The sequence below is a fragment of the Melospiza georgiana genome, chromosome 1 (assembly GCF_028018845.1).
Source record: "Melospiza georgiana isolate bMelGeo1 chromosome 1, bMelGeo1.pri, whole genome shotgun sequence".
Taxonomy (NCBI): Eukaryota; Metazoa; Chordata; class Aves; order Passeriformes; family Passerellidae; genus Melospiza; species Melospiza georgiana.
In genome coordinates, this window is record NC_080430.1 from 21,353,707 (window position 1) to 21,373,828 (window position 20,122).

The following is a 20,122-nucleotide window of genomic DNA, read 5'->3' on the forward strand; positions in this document are numbered from 1 at the left end:
TTTCAAGTAAACCAAATTGTAATGTAAGGCGGGGTCAGAGAATTTTATTTCTCTTTATTTGTTTGTTGTGACTAAACTATTAGTGGCTTATATATTTTGCTTCTTTCAGCTTTATGATGGAGATAATGAAAATGCCAATTTAGCTGGCACATTCTGTGGATCTGCAGTGCCAGCTCCTTTTCTTTCTACCCGTAATTTCTTGACAGTGAAATTTGTCACAGACGGTTATGTGGAAAGGAGGGGTTTCAATGCCACCTACTCCGCAGTAGATCGTAAGTATACAAATATATGTATTCATATGTTTATATAGTTACAACTCTTTTATGGACATTCATATTTAAATACTATCTCAAAATTTGTTCTAGACATAAGTCTCAGGAAGGGGCAAAGCCAGTCAGTAGCACAGCATCTCTAGGAAAGCTAAAAACAGCTTGACCCCAGTACAATTCTCTTTGGTGTTAGCTGGCTGAGAGGAGGTTGTCAGTCTGAGAGTACAAAACAGAAATGCTCACAGATTGTTAACAAATAGGAAACAAACATTTATTTGAGTTTGATGACATATATTGACTCCACTAGCATGTATTTGCTTTTTGTTTTCCTTCTAGAAACTCAAAGGCAAATACAAAAGTATACTGTCCAAAACTCAACTCCATTTGAGTTTTGCTCAAAAAATAGTTTTTCCCAGTTTTCACTCTATGATGCATTTGTTACTGTTTTACACAGGCCTGTGTGGAGGAATCTATAATGCAACTTCTACATCTGTGACTGCAACATCTCCTAACTTTCCAAATGAATATCCACCCTTTACTCTCTGCTCTTGGGTCATTGATGCCCCTCCACAAGAGCAAGTCAGGGTGGTGGTAGAGACCTTCCGCCTCCATCCCAGCCAGGACTGCTCTCAGAACTACCTAGAGCTCCAGGATTCACCAACAGTAAGGAATTTACAGGGGATACCATTCCCCATTCCCATTCAGCGCCCCTCACTCTTTGGAAAGAGAGAAGAAACTTATTATTTGGTAATATATTCATGAATGATCTTCTGTGAAGGGCACATCCGAAGCATTACTGACTGTGCCCCAAGTGACATGTGGTAACTGCACACAGCCCTCTCAGAAGCACTCTGTGCACACATGGAGTTAGATCTGGGCAGGTGTTACACAGTTTTTCACAGTTGGACCAAGTATCACTGCTGCCAAACCTAACCCACAGGAAAAACTGTCCCACAGCAAGTTTTCATTGTGCTTCCTCCTATCCACAAACCATAAATAAATGAATACTCATGCCAGGAAGAGTGTTAAAAAACACCAGACAAAACGCCCCAATATTTATGTCCCTCATATTCTAAACCTTTCATCATTTCTCATTTTGCCATGAGAATAGCTCCTATATTCTATTTTTTCCTAATAATAATTCAACATGAAATGTTGAGCTATTATTAAGTGATTTCCAGGATAACTTTAAAATGCAATTTCATAGTTGGTATAGAAAGTGTTGAGTGCTTTTTTTACCTGATGTTCAGTACATATAAGATTGAATTATATAATTAAGTAACTTGTGATGTATTAAATTCCAGCAGAGCCAAGGGTCAGTCCATAGATTCTGTGGCACTGAAACTTTTCCAGTCCCTGAGTTTTATTCTTATGATCGCACTGCCATTGTGACTTTCAAGTCAGATGAATATATGATTAACAATGGATTCAGATTTTCCTATCAAGCTACAGGTAAGCTTGAAGAAATGTCCCAAAAAACCTATCTACTATTCTCTTTGTATATTTCATACACTGAAATGCAATAGAGAAATCTGAAATCTTTACATGTTTCTGGTTTTCTGTCTCAAGGTTGCAGCAGAGAGTATAATCAGTCATTTGGTTACCTGAAGAGCCCTGGCTGGCCTGGTCTTCACCCCAATAATATGGATTGTTCTATCATTCTTCGAGCTCCCCCAAATCACACAATATCTCTCTTTTTCCACGCTTTCAGTTTGGAAGACAGCATCCACTGTTCACATGATTTCCTAGAGGTATCATGCAAGTCTACATATTTTGTGAGCCTATGTACAAATCTGCTAGATTCAAAGGATATTAGTATGTTTGGATCAAGTTTGGATCAAGTCTGAGTTGAGCTGACTGAATTAGGGAATAATTATTGCCAGAGTTTTATGGTGAAAAAATACACCCTAGAAATCCAAACCCAGTGAATAAATAGTTTCATTATCTTATCCTTACCTAGCTCTTGTTGACGTTACCCAGTTCACAGAGTCATCTGGAATAGTTTGTGTTTGATACTAACATCCATGAATGAAAAGAAAGCCACAAATCTTAGTGGTTTTGTTACAGCAGTAGATTCCATCTGCTTGAAATTTTTCTCAAGAAAGATTTTTTTTCCTAAAAAACCAATTAAAAAAAAAAACAAAAAACAACAAAACAGAAACCAACAAACTCTACTGACAACTGTAAGACACTTGCAAAAGTACTTTGGGCCAGTGAAAATTGTATCTTCCTCCTACACAATCCTCATTTTTGCAGGTTTCCCTGTTCTCTGGTCAGATGACAAAAATCACATGTCTGTGGCAGAATCATTACTTAGCTCTATTTTCATATCCTCTTTACTGTCTCAAGAAATGGATCTAAGCACCAGCATTATTGGAGTGCAGGAAAAAAAATCAGATTAAATCTGAGCTATGTAATATGATCCGTGTCTTAATGTGACTGGGGAAAAGAGCAGTCTGCAGGGTAAAGAATTAATCTTTTCATCTGGAATATTAATGTTTCTTATGAAAAGCAAAACACGGGCTTGAATTGCACACGAACATCTTAGCTACTAGTCAAGCAATTTTTTCAGTCAGGAGATATTCACACCATAACATTTAACTGTCTGTTTCTGGTGATACTTTTTCTGTGCAATTACTTATAAAACTCAGACCAGTTAATGGCCTCTTTTTCCTTCCACACAAGAGTATGTGGTAGGAAATATAGCAGTATTAAAATTACAGCTATAGTAAGCATGCAAGTTGCTATCTAGTTTGTGCTGTGTTTGTATCCATGAATAATGCTGGTGTATAAGGGCATAGGAATTTAATGTTGACAGTATTTTTTGTAAATTTTTTGTGTTCCCTGAAGGTCAGAAATGGGAGTGATGTGCAATCACCACTACTTGGCAGGTTCTGTGGAAACACTGTGCCCAGTCCCATCTTCCCCCAAAACCATGTTGTCTACCTTCGTTTCAAGAGCGATTTTTCAGTGGCTCATGATGGATATGAAATTACTTGGACTTCATCATCAAGTGGTAAGGCTGTAACTACAAAATAATTCTACATAGAAGGAAAATGCAGCAATGTGGAATTCAGCTCTTTATGGATCCTTCCTCATCACCTCTTTATACCTTCCCTAGAGCTATAGTCCACCCTATTCAGTCACCAGAGAGAGGCTGTTGCTCCTCAAGGCCCCTGGGGCAAGATTTATTTTACGACATGGAAGCAATTCCCTCTCCTAATGTTGACTTTAGAAACCTCAGATGATGTTGTCCTCTTAAGATAAAGATCTCCTTCTTTCAATGAGAGGCTGGAAAATATCAGGAACATCTGCCTTGGGATCCACAGAGTGGTGGTGCTGGTGGTGACTCAGTAGTCCATTTGTGATATCCCCGAGGAGCAAGGCACGGCTAAGCCTGAGGGGGACAGGAAGCTGCCCCAAGAAAATAAACTACCTGTAATGCTGTGTAGTAACACATCTCGTGGACACATTCATGGATGGCTTATGAAAAGGCAGTGAACAGCTGAGTAATAATTTCTTCATGACACTGAGTTACTAGAGGGAGGAAAGCTTGTGGCCAGATGAGAAGTACTGCAGAATAACCATACAGTACTGAGCGACCCAGTGATGGAAAGGCAAGGAAAGCTCAGTGTAGGAAAGTGTCAAAAAAGGATGTGGTCAAAAAAAAGCCAATCCTAACTTTACTTACAAAAATATGGGCATTGAGTTGACTTTTAGTAGTCAACAACAAGAGCTTAGGGGTAAAATAGTTTCATGAAAATAAAAGTTTACTAAGAGTCAAATAGACTGGCGTAATGATAGAATTTGTTGGGAAAGGAAGAGAAAATTAATAGACAGCCACTGTATAAATCCATAGTTTATACACAAATTGAATGATGTGCACAGTTCTGGTCTCTTCCTCTTATAAAAAATCAGGATTAACAAAGGGCTCAACATTAAAAGTGGCTTCTGTATGAGATATGCTGAGACTTTTTAATCTGGTTAAGAGACTACTGAAGTCTATAAAACTGAGTGATATTGGATGATAAATAGTGATCCACTGTTCTTTGACTTTTCCCATAAAAGAACTAGTAATCATCATATAAAGCCAGGAGCTCGTAGGCTCATAACAAACTAGACAAACCAGTTCTTGATACATTATGCACTTAAACTGTGGAGCCCCTTCCCATAGCATGCTACAAATTTATATGGATTCAAGGGCTACCCACACAAGTTCATCTGATAAACATGATTAAATAGAAAAGTCCATCTCTGGGAACTGTAAGCTGAAAATTCTTGGAGACTGTGAGGGTAATCTGGATCATGGCCTGCACATTCTTCCTCTATAAACTTGCATTTTTCGTAGGTCATCTACTTCTGCCCACTGTTGAAGACTGAATTTTGGTATAAATGGACTTTGCTAGACTTAATATGTGTAATTCCTCTGAGTTGTTCTATTTTTCTGTCCCATGAGGATTTACTACTTTTCATGTCAAAGAACAGTCACAGCAAATTCACCTCCAGTTGAGTAGCTGGGAACTGAACTGACTAAGGCACAGACTTAAAACTTCAGTTCCTGTTTCAAAGAATTTGGGAGGGCTGGTGTTGGTTTTAATATTCAGTGATAGTCTAATGCCCATTGCATATTCTTAGGCTGCTGAAGCTAGAGGCTCAGTTTTATCTATTAGTGTTCCTAGCCATGTTAGTTGTCCCAGCTCACAGTCTCTCTGGTTTCACTGCTGTTACTGATACTGTAGTAATGTAGCACATCATGTGTTGCCTTGTGAAACGAAGCCTTCCAGGCCAATTAACAACATCTACTTCCAGGATGTGGCGGGACATTGTACGGCACCAGTGGCACCTTTGCCAGCCCCAGCTACCCGGGGACTTACCCCAACAACACTGACTGCGAGTGGGCCATCACTGCACCCCAGGGACGAATTGTCACCGTGAACTTTGATTTCATCAGCATCGATGACCCCGGGGACTGCAGCCGCAACTACCTGATTCTCTACGATGGGCCAGACGCCAGCCATGCCCCCACTGGGCCCTACTGCGGAATGGTGCGTACTGCCTTGCCTCAGTACTGCCTTCCCTCAGTGCTGCCTTCCCTCAGTGCTGCCTTCCCTCAGTGCTGCCTTCCCTCCTTGCTGCCTTCCCTCAGTGCTGCCTTCCCTCAGTGCTGCCTTCCCTCCTTACTGCCTTCCATCCATACTGCCTTCCCTCCTTACTGCCTTCCCTCAGTACTGCCTTCCCTCAGTGCTGCCTTCCCTCAGTTCTGCCTTCCCTCAGTGCTGCCTTCCCTCCTTACTGCCTTCCATCCATACTGCCTTCCCTCCTTACTGCCTTCCCTCAGTACTGCCTTCCCTCAGTGCTGCCTTCCCTCAGTGCTGCCTTCCCTCAGTGCTGCCTTCCCTCAGTACTGCCTTCCCTCCTTACTGCCTTCCATCCATACTGCCTTCCCTCAGTACTGCCTTCCCTCAGTACTGCCTTCCCTCCTTACTGCCTTCCCTCCTTACTGCCTTCCCTCAGTACTGCCTTCCCTCCTTACTGCCTTCCATCCATACTGCCTTCCCTCCTTACTGCCTTCCCTCAGTACTGCCTTCCCTCAGTACTGCCTTCCCTCAGTTCTGCCTTCCCTCAGTGCTGCCTTCCCTCCTTACTGCCTTCCCTCCTTACTGCCTTCCATCCTTACTGCCTTCAATCCATACTGCCTTCCCTCCTTACTGCCTTCCCTCAGTGCTGCCTTCCCTCCTTACTGCCTTCCCTCCTTACTGCCTTCCCTCAGTACTGCCTTCCATCCGTACTGCCTTCCCTCCTACTGCCTTCCCTCTCTACTGCCTTCCCTCCGTAAGCACAGGAGTGGTTACAAGGAGCTTTTACTGTTTCATGTACCAGACCATTTCCCTAAGTCTGACATGAATTCCACACAGATGAGTGGAAGTGAAGGCAAAAGCCAACACCAACTATGAACGAACCCACAGCTGAATCCTCCTTCTCACACGAGGCCTTCAGCCCCTTCTACCACTCATGGTCACCTGATGACTCCTAGCTAACCTAACAAACATAGCCCTCCCTCCAACAACAAACCTCATAGCAGAACTAACTATTGTAATTGCACTTTTCAACTGATCCGCCTTCACAATTATCCTAACAGGAGCCGCAATCCTACTTACTGCCTCATACACCCTATGGATGCTCATAATGACACAACGAGGCACTCTCCCATCCTACATTACATCAGTCCAAAACCCCTCCACACAAGAACATCTTCTCATAGCCCTACATATAATCCCCATAATGCTCCTAATCCTCAAACCTGAACTAATCTCCAGTATCCCCATATGCAAGTATAGTTTCAACCAAAACATTAGACTGTGACTTTAAAAAGAGAAGTTAAACCCTTCTTACCTGCTGAGGAGAGGTAAAACCAGCAAGAACCTGTGTGGTGCCTTAGAAACCTTCCAACTCAGACCGTACAGTGACATCTAGTGGGAGGCATCAAACAAGCTTGCTCCATACTTCGTTGTATTTGTGTTTTAAATATTTGCATTATCCTGAGGGAGAAATGCAGCAACAGTAACTAGAACAGTTACTGAGATCACTGTCAATCTATGATCCAATTTTTGCCTCAGTTCTAACTCTCTGAATGTCTCATCTTGATGTTCTATAAGGCTTTTAATTTTTCTTGTCTTTCATTTTAGGATACAAACATCGCTCCATTTACTGCTACATCCCATCAAGTCTATGCAAAATTTCATGCTGAATATGTGACTCTACCATCAGGATTCCAGTTAAGCTGGACAAGCTAAAACATTGCTTATGAGAAATAGATCACCATTCCTTGCTATACTGAAAAGACTCTAGATGATAAAGGAGGTTTGAAGTCCAGTGATGACAATTGCAACTGAAGTAAGGACTTTTAAAAGTTACTGTAAATGTAGCTGTTATGAACTTGGAATGCTGTAAAAAAAAAACCATTGATCTGTCATTGTGCTGAAAATAAACTATTACCTACCCAAGTGGGAAAAGGAGGTTTTGCTACATGTTTTTATAGTCTTCCATATAATTTCAAAATTGTACAATTAATACTATAAAAATTTAATTACACATGAAGTTGATGAGAGGACGTAATACATGAAGCTGTCTTTAGTTTGTTCCCTATAGTTATGTGGTTTTGCCCCAAGCATTTCTGAAAACATCAGCTTAAGTTTTATTCAAATTACCTAAAATCAGAAATTGCTAAAAAATGGTCTCTGTCCTATAACCACTTACAAAGATAACTGTGCTGAAGAACTTGCAGTAATAGTGTGCATTGGGTATAATAACCCAGCTGAAATCAGTACTTGAGCATTCACTGAAGTTTAACACAGCAAGGACACGATGTGGTTCTAAACTTTAACCAGATTAAGCAGTAATTTCAGTATCAGAGCCCTATGTTCAATATATACATATATCTGTGGTTATACTTATTGAGTTATATTTTTAAGCTTCAAAGTCTATTTTACAACTGAAAATAAAAAACCTTTGAGGCTTTCAGTAACCATGTCATCCTTCTAGTCAACCTTTAGGCAACTTCCTAGACATTTATGAAACAGCTCTAACTTCAGAATAGGGCAGACATAAAAATATCAATTGACTTTTGACTCAATTAGTTTTTCCCTTCCCTAGGCTAACACACATCATACATAAAAGATTTGTCGACAGGGTGGACAGAGGACACTGATTCCCACCATGAAGCATTTTTTGTCACAATCCAGAACAAATGACCAATTAATTTCTTGAATGTCATCTGTGATGGACAGGCAAGAAAAATTTGCATTGCAGAAAAAGAAGAACTTATCAGAACTCTCATTTCACAACTATTACAAAGAGTCACTTATAGTGAAAGCAATTCCTTTAGTGATTATTGAAGCAATTAATTATGAAAAGATATTAAAGTGTAAGTGGCAGTTTTAACAAAATCTCGGAAATCTTTGAAGATTGCCCAGTGAATGCCAAAAAAGCCATCATTCCACAAACATACAAAACTTTATAACAGCTGAGCAGATATTCTGGTTTAGATAAAATGTAGAAAAAACAAAGCAGACAAAAGGGACAAGCTATAAAATATGAACCAAAATCCTTGGGTGACAACTTAGAAAAAGAGAAACCTGTGAAGTCCCACTGGCCAACAGAATGAAATGTAAGCCAGCATTTTAGAACTGTCCAAGGACTAAGAAAAACTGAGCCTATGTACAGGTGATACTCCTGCTAACATGCCTAACTCTAACATGGAAAAACCAGAAATATCTGTATTTGGATGAAATTGTGAGGCAGCTGTGTCCTACTGAGCTGCCAGCAAAGCAGAAACTTCCTCTAATAAGGAAAGACATAAAAGACCATATAATCAAATTAAATATTTTCAGATTAATAGTTCAGAAAATGTTGCTGAGAGTCCACTGAAACTGACACTGTACTTGCAGTCAAAGGATTATGCAATCTTTGTCCATAGTGTTTATTAAAACTCCCTACATGGGATAGCAAGCAGTAAAGAAACGTCTGAAATGTCTGAAGAGAAAGCCACAAAATAAATTCTATAGACAGCAATGTGTAAGAAACCCCAAGGACAATCAAGCATGGATTGAGTGCTTTGCCTGCAGAGGTAAGGAGGACTGCATTTCTCCCCTGTGGAACGCTGCATCACAGCCTTCATGAATGTCCATTGTGGCTCTGACTTTCCTATGAATCACCATGGATCTGGTGCAGTTGGTGCAGCACTTCTGCACTTGGCAGAGAATCTCCTCAAGATCTGGATGCTCACTTGCTGTGAGGTGGCTGGACATGGAAACATCAGATTTTAGGCAAGAATCAACTTGCAAGAATGTTGTCATTTTCTGCACTTCACCAGCCCAGAGCACAGCTCAGCTGGAAGCCACACATGGAAGGGAAGGACACGTCCCTCCACACAGCTCCATGCCACTGCAGGCAGTGTTCTGTGGTATGTTCATTGCTCCTCTAAAAGTGGAAATGAGTTCAGAAATGAGTTCTCAGGTTAAACACTGGCCTTTTGGCAGGTGTGACAGAGCATGAACTGACAAACAGAAACTTATATGTGGTTTTAATGAATGAAGGTCATTAGTGGCTTCTGGAGGCTGGAGTCAGCACAGTGTCACACAGTTTAAGGACACCAAGGTGCCCAAGGACACGGCAGGCACTGGGCTCATGGCACTGAGGTCTCCTGCTGACCTAGGGACAGGTGCAGAGATGTGCTCTGGTGACCTGGCATGTGCCTGGGCCACTCTGGTAACACAGCCTTGGCCCTTAGGGTCTCCAGGGGAACTCCAGCTGAAAAGGTGAGTTTGCTGAAATCTATACTTCAGAAAGGCTGCTTTCATGAAGAGAAAAAACATGTTTCACTTTAAAGCAATTAAATGCTTTTGGACATTTTTTTCATACGATAAATCCTTACTATTGGCAAGATCTGTCACATCAACAAATTTTATAAAATTTGTGAAATTGTGCATTAAAAAAAGAATAAAGAGCACTATGAATGAGAAGAAAAGAATTTTTTTAATCTAACAATAACTAATGCTTGGTGCATCTTTAAATGTTAGAAATATTCAATACCTATGCATAATTTTATTTATAAATGAGCAAAATGCATGAGGTTATTTAGAGGGGGGAAAAAAAAAAGCCCAGCAGAGAATTTGTGCTCATGAAGACAGTTGAATGAAGCTGCTGGTACAAGGTTGAATTGATCCAGCCCAACTGACTCTCGCCAAAAATAGTCAAAGTCTAAAATTAAATTATCAAACCCATTCTTTAAAAAAAACAAAGGAACAAAGTAACCCACTGCTGTCCTCTAACATTTTATATGAGGAACCACAACAAAAATACCAACTGCAGAAGTATTAAAGTGGAGGTCCTTAGAGGAGAGAGCTGATGCTAAGCCATGTTTATGCCTTGGAAGGTAAGGAGCAATTTGAAACACTCACTTTAAAATGAACAGCAAACACAAAAAAGCAGAACGAAAGAGATAATCTGGAAATAATTATTCCATGAAATTTCTATGTGCTGTGTACAATTCAAAAGACAAAATGTGTACTTAAGAAGAAATATAGCTTCATCTTACAACACTGCCATGAAAACCTTTGCTTTTAGACAGCAATGTCTGTGCACATTGCTATTTTATAATGTCATTGCTGTGAATGCTGCATGTCTGTATTGTAATAACTGCATGACTACAACCTCCCTCTGTCAGTGACAAAGCAGATAATGAAAGTGCAGATTTTCAGTTTCTAGAGCCTGCATGTTTTTATTTTACATGTAAAGCTTCTTCTGCATGTAACTACAGATGTTTATTCTTATACAAATGTAATTTTATGAGGCAGTTATATATGAATGGTAAGCCCTCCAAAGACTAGGATTTGAAGAATAGGCAATAAAATGTCCATAATAATGTTTTTAATTGCCCTTCCCAAGTGGCAGGACTATTCTTTATAAATGAGAAATAATACCACTGTGAGACATTCTTAAAATTATAGTTGCCTAAGTAAAGGAGACAGAAGATATAGAGCTAAAATTCTAGAAGTAATGGTGCTGGTCAATTTAAAAGAGTAGCTAATTTTAGTTAAATTTACAAAGCAATTTTGACTGAAAAACAGTTTTCAATTGGTTCATTAAGCAAAGAGGGAGGTGTCTCAGTTTCCCATAATAACACAGGATATGTGTCCTAGGCACCAGAACTAACATATTTGGTGTAATTATTTTTTGTCAGCTGCTGAAACTGAAACTGTTTTATTCTGCAGTCGTAATTAAAACAAAATGCAATAAAAATTCATGGGATTGACTATATTGTTCCCAATAGAAAGCAACTGGATTACTAAGCAAGAAATGTTTAAAATATTTATTAAATGATAATAAAAATAGAGGCCAAATTCTAGGAGGTTTTTTTTTTTACAACATTTGGAAAACTAAATATTGCATGCTGGTTATCACACTTGGTGAGTGTAATGTTGATGGATGAATTTGTAGTAGCAGTGCCCAGCACTACACAACTGGTTTTGCAGGGGAGAGTTGCTGGTGCATCCTTTTGATGACATGCTATCCCTCCATTAATATTGCTCATTATCATAGCTTTTCTTGGAGGGAGAAAACAGAGATAAAAATAGAATAATAATGTAAAACATCATTTCCTTGGTTAGTAGAAGTACCTAGGACAGAAAAAAGGGAGGCATCAGAACTACTCATTCCCTTGGTGACCCCCAGCACAGTGAGAGGAACCAGCAGGAGGGAGGTCCAGCCATCACTGCCAGGGAGGAGCAGGCTGGAAGCATCACTGCAAGGGCAACTTCTGCCTCCTCTGACCACCACAGGGGAAACTGCAGCTCTGCCACACAGCCATGGCCGTGCATCTACTCACAGTCACCTACTTCAGCCTGCAGGCCTAAGGACAGGAGCCATTTGCCAGCCTCTGCAATGAATTCAGGCATCTGCTCTACAAACATTTAAGCCAAGTGATGGATTTAGAACAGATCTGACAGATAGCAAAGATATTTCATAGTTGTTATATTACCAAAAAAAAAAAAAAAATCAGTAGCTGGAAGGTATAGCAAGACCTAAAGTGGAAAAGTCTCTACTGTGAGCTCAAGCACTGTATGTGTGGGGAGGGCTCTACTGGGCAGACCCCAGGAACAGGCTGGCCAGCCTCCAGCTGCAGGTATAGAGGGAACAAAGTATTTCTGGGGCCAAAGGGGTTTTGGAATGACTGGGAAGAGGAGGGGGGCATAAAAGAGGGGTGAATGGATGACTGCAGTGACACAGACCCTCTGCAGGAAATGACTCTTCATGACTGCTGAAGGGACAATCTGAAAAATCAGTTTTCATGATCAAGGACCTTTGGATAGAGTAGCTTCTGTATCTTCCTTCCCACTCCTGAGACAATTATGTGCTCAATGAGGCACTGAGAAACTTTAAAAGGAAAGCTTGACAGCAACTCCCCTTTGCTAAATCCAATGCCAATATCCCTGACTGGGGCATGGATTTATCAAATCTTAGACAAAAGGTTTGTTCAAGCAGGACCAAAAGAAGGTCACATAGAAGCTGTGAATGATAGATGAACTCTTTACACAGAACAGGATAATGAAATTAGATAAATGGCAAAAAACCCCCACAATCCTGATGAAAGGGAGTAATGACAATGTTTATTAAGTGGGAGGTAATTAAATACTTCTATGGTAGGAGTAGAATGTGGGTGTCTAGGCCACATGCAATGTTTTGATCACTGCATAAACGACGCAGAGAGAAGCCAGGTGAGCTTTGCATTAGCCATGAAGACTGTTTTGTAAATGTCTTGTTAGAGTCACATGTGCTGTTAGTTGGAATATGGGAGCAGGACCACACTACAGACAATGTTACTAAATGATACCTGCAATAATTTGCCATGAAATAGGAACAGCAGACATGTTAGCACTTGGGTCTTTGGGACAACTGATGGGTGGCAGTTAGGGCATTTTCTTAGACAGGAAAGGGATCCAGATTCATGATTCTTCAGACAAAATAAGAACTGTACATCATCTCCCCATACATCTGAGTGACAGTGGGTTCTGCTGAGAAATCCAGCTAAAAGGAAGATACTCTTCCAGCAGTACTTTGTAAGGAAGACCTGAAAACAGACAGTAACTTCAGGAAGCGCTCAAAGTAGTAAACTCTAATTAGGAATAAGCATGCTACAAATCTGCAGTCCAGTATTAAATCCTTACATTCCTAAAAAAGGAAAAGTTGAAGTTGCGCCTCCAGGAAGTTTTTTATTTGATGGCTTAGGCAAACGCTCATCATCTTGGTTTCTGTGGATACCATTTTTAGGCTACTAAGTAACACCATGAAGTACATATGCAAAATTCAAAGCTGTGCTTCTCAGTGGGTAGCCTGGCCTTAGGTAACTTAATAGATTTAGTCACTAATTGCTCTGAGCTTCCATATCTGTTGAATGGCAGTAAGCAGGAGCACTTCAACCCTTATGAAAGAGGTTATATGCATAACTACATTCTGGGCATGAAAGAGGTTACATGCACAACTACATTCTGGGCATGAAAGATGTTACATGCATAACTACATTCTGGGCAGTAAGGTGTAACTCCAACGCCATGGTGTGTCGAGACCCGTTACAAGTGCTCAGAACATGGACCCATTCTTCTGATTGGTTTTGCTGTTAGAGCTGACTGGAAAACCCAGGAGGGCTCCTGAAGAAATGGAAAATAAATGGCTGGTTAAATGCACCGGAGTGTTTTTTGGCGCGAGTTATTTTGGCGATAACGTGTTTTGTCCCCGGCAGCCTTTCCAAACCCCGGAGCGCTCCGGGACTCCCGGCTCGGCCCGACCCCTCAGGGCCGCTCCGGGGCCGCTGGCGCCCCCGCCGGTCAGTGCGGGCGGGGCTGTGCTGCGCCTGCGCACGGGGGCGAGGGGGGCGGTGCGCTGGGATCCGCCGGGGCCCGCCCGCCGTCCCGCCGTGGGATCCGCCCGCCGTGTCCCGCCGCTTCCCATCGTGTCCCGCCGCAGCCCCGTGCGGTGAGTGCCCTCGGGCAGGGCCGGGCCGGGTCTGGTCTGGTCTGTTCGTCCGTCCGCCCGGGGTGGGAGTGCGGCCGGCATCCCGGGCAGTGCTCCGCTGGCACGGGCGGGCGGGGCCGGCGGGGCGGACGGGGCTGGTTCCCCCGGCGGCGCTGGGCAGGGGGGTTCTCTGCGCTCGGGCACTCGGGGCCGGGGCCGTCCCGGCGCTGTCCCGGCTGGGGGAGATGCGTGTCCCCTGGGCGGGTTTCCCCCGCCGTCCGGCTCACGGTGTCCGTTTCTGCCCCGCCTAGACCATGTCCAAGTCCCTGAAGAAGATCGTGGAGGAGAGCAGGGAGAAGAACCAGCCCGAGGTGGACATGTGCGACCGCGGCATCTCCAGCATGCTGGACGTGCCCGGCCTGTGTAGGTACCGGCGGCGGGAGGGCGGGCACAGCGCGGAAACTTCCTTATTTGTCCCGGGAGAGCGGGGCCGGCCCTGGGCGTGGGGGTCCGGGACGCCCCGGCCCGGCCCCGGCGCCGAGTCCGAGACGCTCCCGTGCGGGGGTGCCTTTGGTGGCCTTTGGTGGCCTTTGGTGGCCTTTGGGCACGGGGGGCTTGGGGAGCGATCCGGGGCTGAGCGAAGCGCCCCGCACCAGGCTGCCGGAGCCGTAGGTGTGTGTGTGGGTGTGTGTGTCCAGGGGACTCAGCCGTCCCTGTGGCACTGCTGGCATTCTGGCACTTGGCTGATGGGGAGACTTTCCCTCTTCTCCGTCCTGCTACTGAAACAAAAACACCACCAGCATCTCCACTGGACTTTGAAAGGGACAGGGTGACATCAGCCTGCAACTACGGGCGACTGGCCTGTGAAGGAGAGGGCAGCAATACTGTATCACAGATACAGCAGCATCATGCTTTGGATATTACACCATTGCACATGCTTGCTGAACCATGGCAGGGTGCTGCTGTCGGTATGGTGCATTTGCTGTAGTTAAATTCACAGTAAATACAGCCAACCAATAGCAACATGCTGTTATGGTTCTGGAGAACACATAAATGAAGAGCAGGTTAGGTATCTTTGCCTTTTTAAAGTGCACATGATGTTATGACATAGCCAATACTCAGGGAGTTAAAGTTGTGACTGTAGTGTGCCACAGGCTGAAATTTTTCTGAATGTGTGATCCAATGAAGGGGAAAAAAAGAAAATCTCAACCAACCAATGTACTTAAAACTCTTGACTGTATTAGCTCTTTACTGTGTTTTTTAAACTTGAGAGCAGCCAGGAGCAAATACACATAACTCTTCTCACAAGATGGATATGAGCTCAGGGACAGGCATGGCTCACTACCAACTCACCATTATCTGCAGAGTTGGGATCACATCAAGGTGTCTTCAATCACATCAGTAAAGGATGAAGTCTTAAGTACAGTTTTGCAGAACTAAGTTCTGTACCTAAGTCTTCATTCCTTACTACTGTTTTCCTGGTTCTGGGTGGTACATGGGACTTTGGGAAGATGGTGTTGTAAGGACTGTAAATGTGAACTCACATTAAGTTCTCACAGAAGGTTTCTCTGCATTTCTATAGCATGAGCAGTTACTTGAGACAAAGTGGTGTTTAGCTCACATTAATTACAGATCAATTTTGAGAACTATACTTAGATCTGTCAGGTGTATGGAGCAGCAACAGAGTACTGTTGCTTTTGTTAAGTAGACTTGGTGCCTGCTGTCAACACTAGATAATTAATTAATTAATTAGCTTTTATTTTTCAAGCATGAAAAAAGAATAATGTTGAAGCACATTGATAATCCTAAAGAAAAAAAAAAAAAAGGTTTTCTTGTGCAGAGACTCTTTGGGGTTTGTTGTTCAGGCAGGGCCAGGGACCAGGGTGGGGCACTGTGCTCCCCAGATGCTCCCTGATACCAGGTTGCTAATTAAGCATCTGAAGTGTCTTTGGCAGGGAGCTCCCTACATGAAGTATAGACGTGTGGTACCTTAGACTGCATCAGAGGACTCTGTGCAGATACTCTTGGTGCATCTTGTGTGACTTGATCTAGCAGGGGGATTTGGGGTCTTCTTCAGTTTGAGATGGAAGTTAGGGAAGGGGGAAATGATGACTGATTTCTGTTAAATTAATTGCTTTTTCAGTTATTATGTTCACTGACAGAACACATAAATTGTTCTGGGTTTGGGTTTTTTTTTTACCACAGAGATATTTGCCTTCTGGAGAAGGAGCACCTTTCACCAAATACTTCCGAATTTTTCGTAAAGAATTGAGGAAGTGTTAAACTTGTTTTCAAAACCCTGTCACCTGACCCCAAATGGATGGTCTTCTCTAATGAGGCTTGGATATTTTTGTTTTCTCTGGCTAAGCTCTCTGTAAGCTAAAGGAAACTGAGCTGTTACCTTTGCTTCTCTGTGTGTTGCATATGTTTCCAGGGCAGTGTTAAAGCTTGCCTTTTCAGCTATTTTAATTTTTTCCTTCCATGAAGTAAAGATCTCTGTTAAAAGCAATCATCACTATTCATGCCCAATGACTCTTCTTGCACAGCATTTCATTTTTAAGGAGGGCCACCAGTAGATGTTGAGAGTTGAGGTAAGTTTAGATAATGATTGGAGGGAACATTTTTGGCTATTTGAGTTTTGTAGGTTGGAAGGTGTGCCTGAGTTACTGTGTTTGGGAGCCCCTGATCAGCATTTTGTCTCATGTAATTATTTAGTAGTTGTGAATGCCCCAACCAGAGGTGCCAAGTACCTCTTAAGGGTAAACTGCTCCCTCTAATCCCAAATCTTCAAGGAAAGGACCAAGCCTTGTCTCACTGCACGTTTGAGTACTTGCTGCAGGGTGGTTGATAAGCTTGTATTTAACCTTTCTTAACTTAATTCACACAGGGTTAATAGAGGCACAAGGATTTGGAAGCAGCATGGAGCATCTGTTCAGTGTGCCAGTCCTTTTCCTTAGGCGTAGCCTTGTTATTGTCATGTGTGTTTAGGGAAAAAAAAACAAAACAACAAACCAACAAAAAAGTAAGTGATAGAGAAAACTGGTGTTATGTGGGGGCAAAGAAGAGCAGAGGGGAATATATGCCTTGTCTTGGATACAATTCTCTTCTGGCTTCTCTTTTCAGTGTAGTGAATGGCTTCCTGCAGTACAGGGCAGTCACTCATACTTTGTTTTACATTGTCTTTCACCCTCTGCAGTAGGTGTGGGAGAGAAAAAGCAAAACTTGCAATAAACAAGCAAAACTTGTTTCTGTCAAATACCAGTGTCTCTTTCCAACTAAGGATGAAATACTTCTATCTGGAAGGATATTGGCAAGCTAACTTAGACCTGTAAGCTTGGCAACCCTTACATCTCTTCCCACTTTCATGTTTAGCAAAGAAGGAGTATGGTTGCCAGCTTATATACAACGTGGTGTTCAGATTCACAAAAAAAGGTTAAATAGTCCCTGAAGCACTTCTAACTCAGGAGCTCATTAATGACATTAGAAGTAGAGTTCTATTTTTGGCATATTCCTTGAATCCAGGCACTTCTATGTTTTCTCCTAATGAATTAAAATACAAACTAGATTTGTGCTACACACCTTTAGAGCATTTGAACTTTTGATGCTTTCAGAGCTGTAATATGAGAACCCTTTTTCAGACATGATCTGTAGAACATATTTTATTTGAGACAAAAAATACCCCTTGATCTAAGTGTTCTGTGCTTTAGCTTGTCATGCACATACCACGTGACACAGTTTCAAGTGTTAAAGACTTTTTTATTATTTCAGCATATGATAAAACAAGAGTTACACCATTTGTGTGCACATCTCTGCTATAGTTGTGCATCCTCTGTGCATAAATAGTGTAAAAAATGTCCTGTAGACTATTGTGTTGGTTTGGGTTTTTTGCCTTCATATTGTGAAGTAAATATATTTTGTTTAAATATATATTGTTTATATTGTATAAACAAATTACATTTGTTCATAAAGTACCCACTATGGACAGGTAATGGTGGAGAGCATTAATAGACATCCTGTAGGCTGAGCAAGCATGTCAGCCAGCTCCAGCAAGAAGGGAGTGATGTTCCCTTTCCCCTAGCCTAGCAAAGGATAGGGCATTTATTGAAAGGACTTTAAACAGCCATCAACAACCATGGAATTGTTTTTAGAGTGTGGACCAGTGTCATTTATGTGTCTTTTAAGCAGTTGATATGGAGGAGGAGGTACGAGTAAAGGAATTTTTTTGCCCAAATAACTTGTGGCATCTGCTCTGTTGTCAGGGAAGGAATATTGGATGCAATCCTATTTATGTGTTAATTTGTTCTCATTATCATTCCATCTGTAAGCTATTCATATTTTGCATAAAGTACATAGTTGTGTGACTAGAATTCTTTATCAGAAAGTTAGTGTTGATAAAATTGTTCCTTCCTAAAATAATGAAAGCACAGAAGATGGAGAGGCAGGCTACTTGTAACAGTACTGTAATGCTCATCCTGCTTTAACTTCCTCCAGTGGGACAGGCAATGTCTTATCTTGGCTCAGCAAAGTCACTGGGGTCTTCCTGTTTTGTGAGTGTGGGGTTTTTTTTCCCTAATTTATTTTACTTTGCTTTGGTTGTTTTGTGAGGTTGGTTGGTTGGGGGTTTTTTTGTGTTTTTTGTTTTGGCTTTTTTTTAAATTTGCTGATGGGCAGGGCTTTTATTTGTTTTATATTTTCCTTAATAATTAGGTTGAGTATTGTCATCCAGATATTTTATGTGAAGCTAATTTGCAGTGCAGGGCAACAGTATATAAAGAGATTTGATAATAGTGCCAAAATGGAAGAACCTAAATATTCTTCCCTTGACTCACTCTTTTTTGAAGTAATAGTGGGACTGGGACCATAATGAGAATTTGTGATTACTGTGCAAGTAAATTGCTCTGGCAGTAGGTATTATAGAATATTATAGAATATAAGTATTATTCTGCGTGAATATCTGGTGAATTCATGAAACCACAGTAACTTATTGCCTGTATGCTAATGACTATAATGTTACAAGGTGTCCAGAAGCTCCTGCAGTGGCATCATAGAGAGGTTAGAGCAATTTCCATTGGGAATCTCAGTGCCCTTCCATTCTGAGGAGGCTGGTACCTGGGTTGAGTTATCTGGCCTGTTGTATTTTGTGCTTACCTGGACTGTGTACATCCAAATCAAAACTGCCCCCCAGCCCCCCTTTAGCCTTCTAGATGTTACTTGGGGATGTTAATCAGTTAAGACAGATGTCTTCCTTGCCAGACTTGATTGTTTAGTTGTCCTACAGAATGACTTTATGTATAGGATGAGGTAAATCTCAGTCAGCTGTTCCCACAACACAGTCCTTGTCACAGGAGTAGGCTTGTGGCAGTGGAAGGAAAGCATTTTATCTCCAGGGGCTGGTTGTTTGACCCAGGTCTGTTTAATGTAAGTGAGCAAATTTCTCTCTGTGTAAGGAGTGAGCAAGTACCATTATCTTATCTTTGTTCCCTTTCTTAAAATGCTTCTGTACTTGCCTCTGAACTGGTAGTAGCTTTGGACCTTTCAAGACTGAACAATCTCTTTGTCTTGATATGTCTAAAATGCTGCTGGAAGTAGTCCAGAGCACAGACACCTAAACCTTTGCTCTTTTCAAAATAGTACTGGAGTGTAGCCTTTCTTGTTCCTTTGGGGATTGTCAACCTGCCATTGCTGCTCAAAGATGCCATGGGACTTTTTGTCATGCATCAGGACTGACTGAGATAGTGGAGTTTCAGACAGTGTCTAGGCTTCAGTCAAATTTGGACAGTAAAATACAGATTCAAATGTCTTTTGCCTAGGGATTTTGGCCTTGAAATTTTTAACATGGATTTGGTTCTGTTCTGTATGGATGTGAGAGAAGAAACCTTTCTGAAAATAATACCGGTTGAAGAACACTGTGATGGGACAAAAAAGGAGAGGGAGAGTAATGCTTCTAACGTTGTGTTGCTAAAGGCTAGTGGTGCCCATGGCTTGATGGTGTAATCAAAAGGCCTGCCTTTAGATATGCTTTTATTATAGCATTTAAATTCATCAGGAGTTCAGTGTTCAGACCAAAATCTGCAGCCTCAAACCTTCATTGTCATTGTTTAATTTCTCTGCTTTAAAGGCAAAGTGTAATGGAAGCACCTTTGTACAGTATCAAAACCAATTATTTTTCCCCCTTTTTTTAAAAAAAAGCAGTTATTTTTTGTTGATGCTGTTGAGTCTAGGTAAAGCCTCAGAGCTCCAGAACGACTTATTTCTGAAGTCAAATGCAGGAAAATGAAGGTTTTTTTCCTGGGTTTGATGATGTCAGATTTTATCTGGCTATAGTCTAAGTTCAGTTGCCTTGG

At 41.8% G+C, this 20,122-nt stretch overlaps 2 protein-coding genes across 2 annotated transcripts in view; both read left to right on the forward strand.

The window, feature by feature from the left end:
* The window catches only part of CUBN (cubilin), a 143,365-nt gene extending 136,302 nt beyond the window's left edge, over positions 1–7,063 (forward strand). The window contains 8 exon segments of the mRNA XM_058035258.1: positions 110–272; positions 724–932; positions 1,574–1,721; positions 1,839–2,020; positions 2,619–2,696; positions 3,120–3,285; positions 5,079–5,314; positions 6,956–7,063. Of these exon segments, the coding sequence (XP_057891241.1) occupies positions 110–272; positions 724–932; positions 1,574–1,721; positions 1,839–2,020; positions 2,619–2,696; positions 3,120–3,285; positions 5,079–5,314; positions 6,956–7,063 (1,290 nt within the window).
* Positions 7,064–13,710: 6,647 nt separating this feature from the next.
* RSU1 (Ras suppressor protein 1) overlaps positions 13,711–20,122 on the forward strand; it is a 102,101-nt gene continuing 95,689 nt past the window's right edge. Inside the window, exons 1-2 of the mRNA XM_058029099.1 lie at positions 13,711–13,799; positions 14,090–14,201. Of these exons, the coding sequence (XP_057885082.1) occupies positions 14,093–14,201 (109 nt within the window). The 5' untranslated portion in view covers positions 13,711–13,799; positions 14,090–14,092. The remainder of the gene's footprint in view (positions 13,800–14,089; positions 14,202–20,122) is intronic.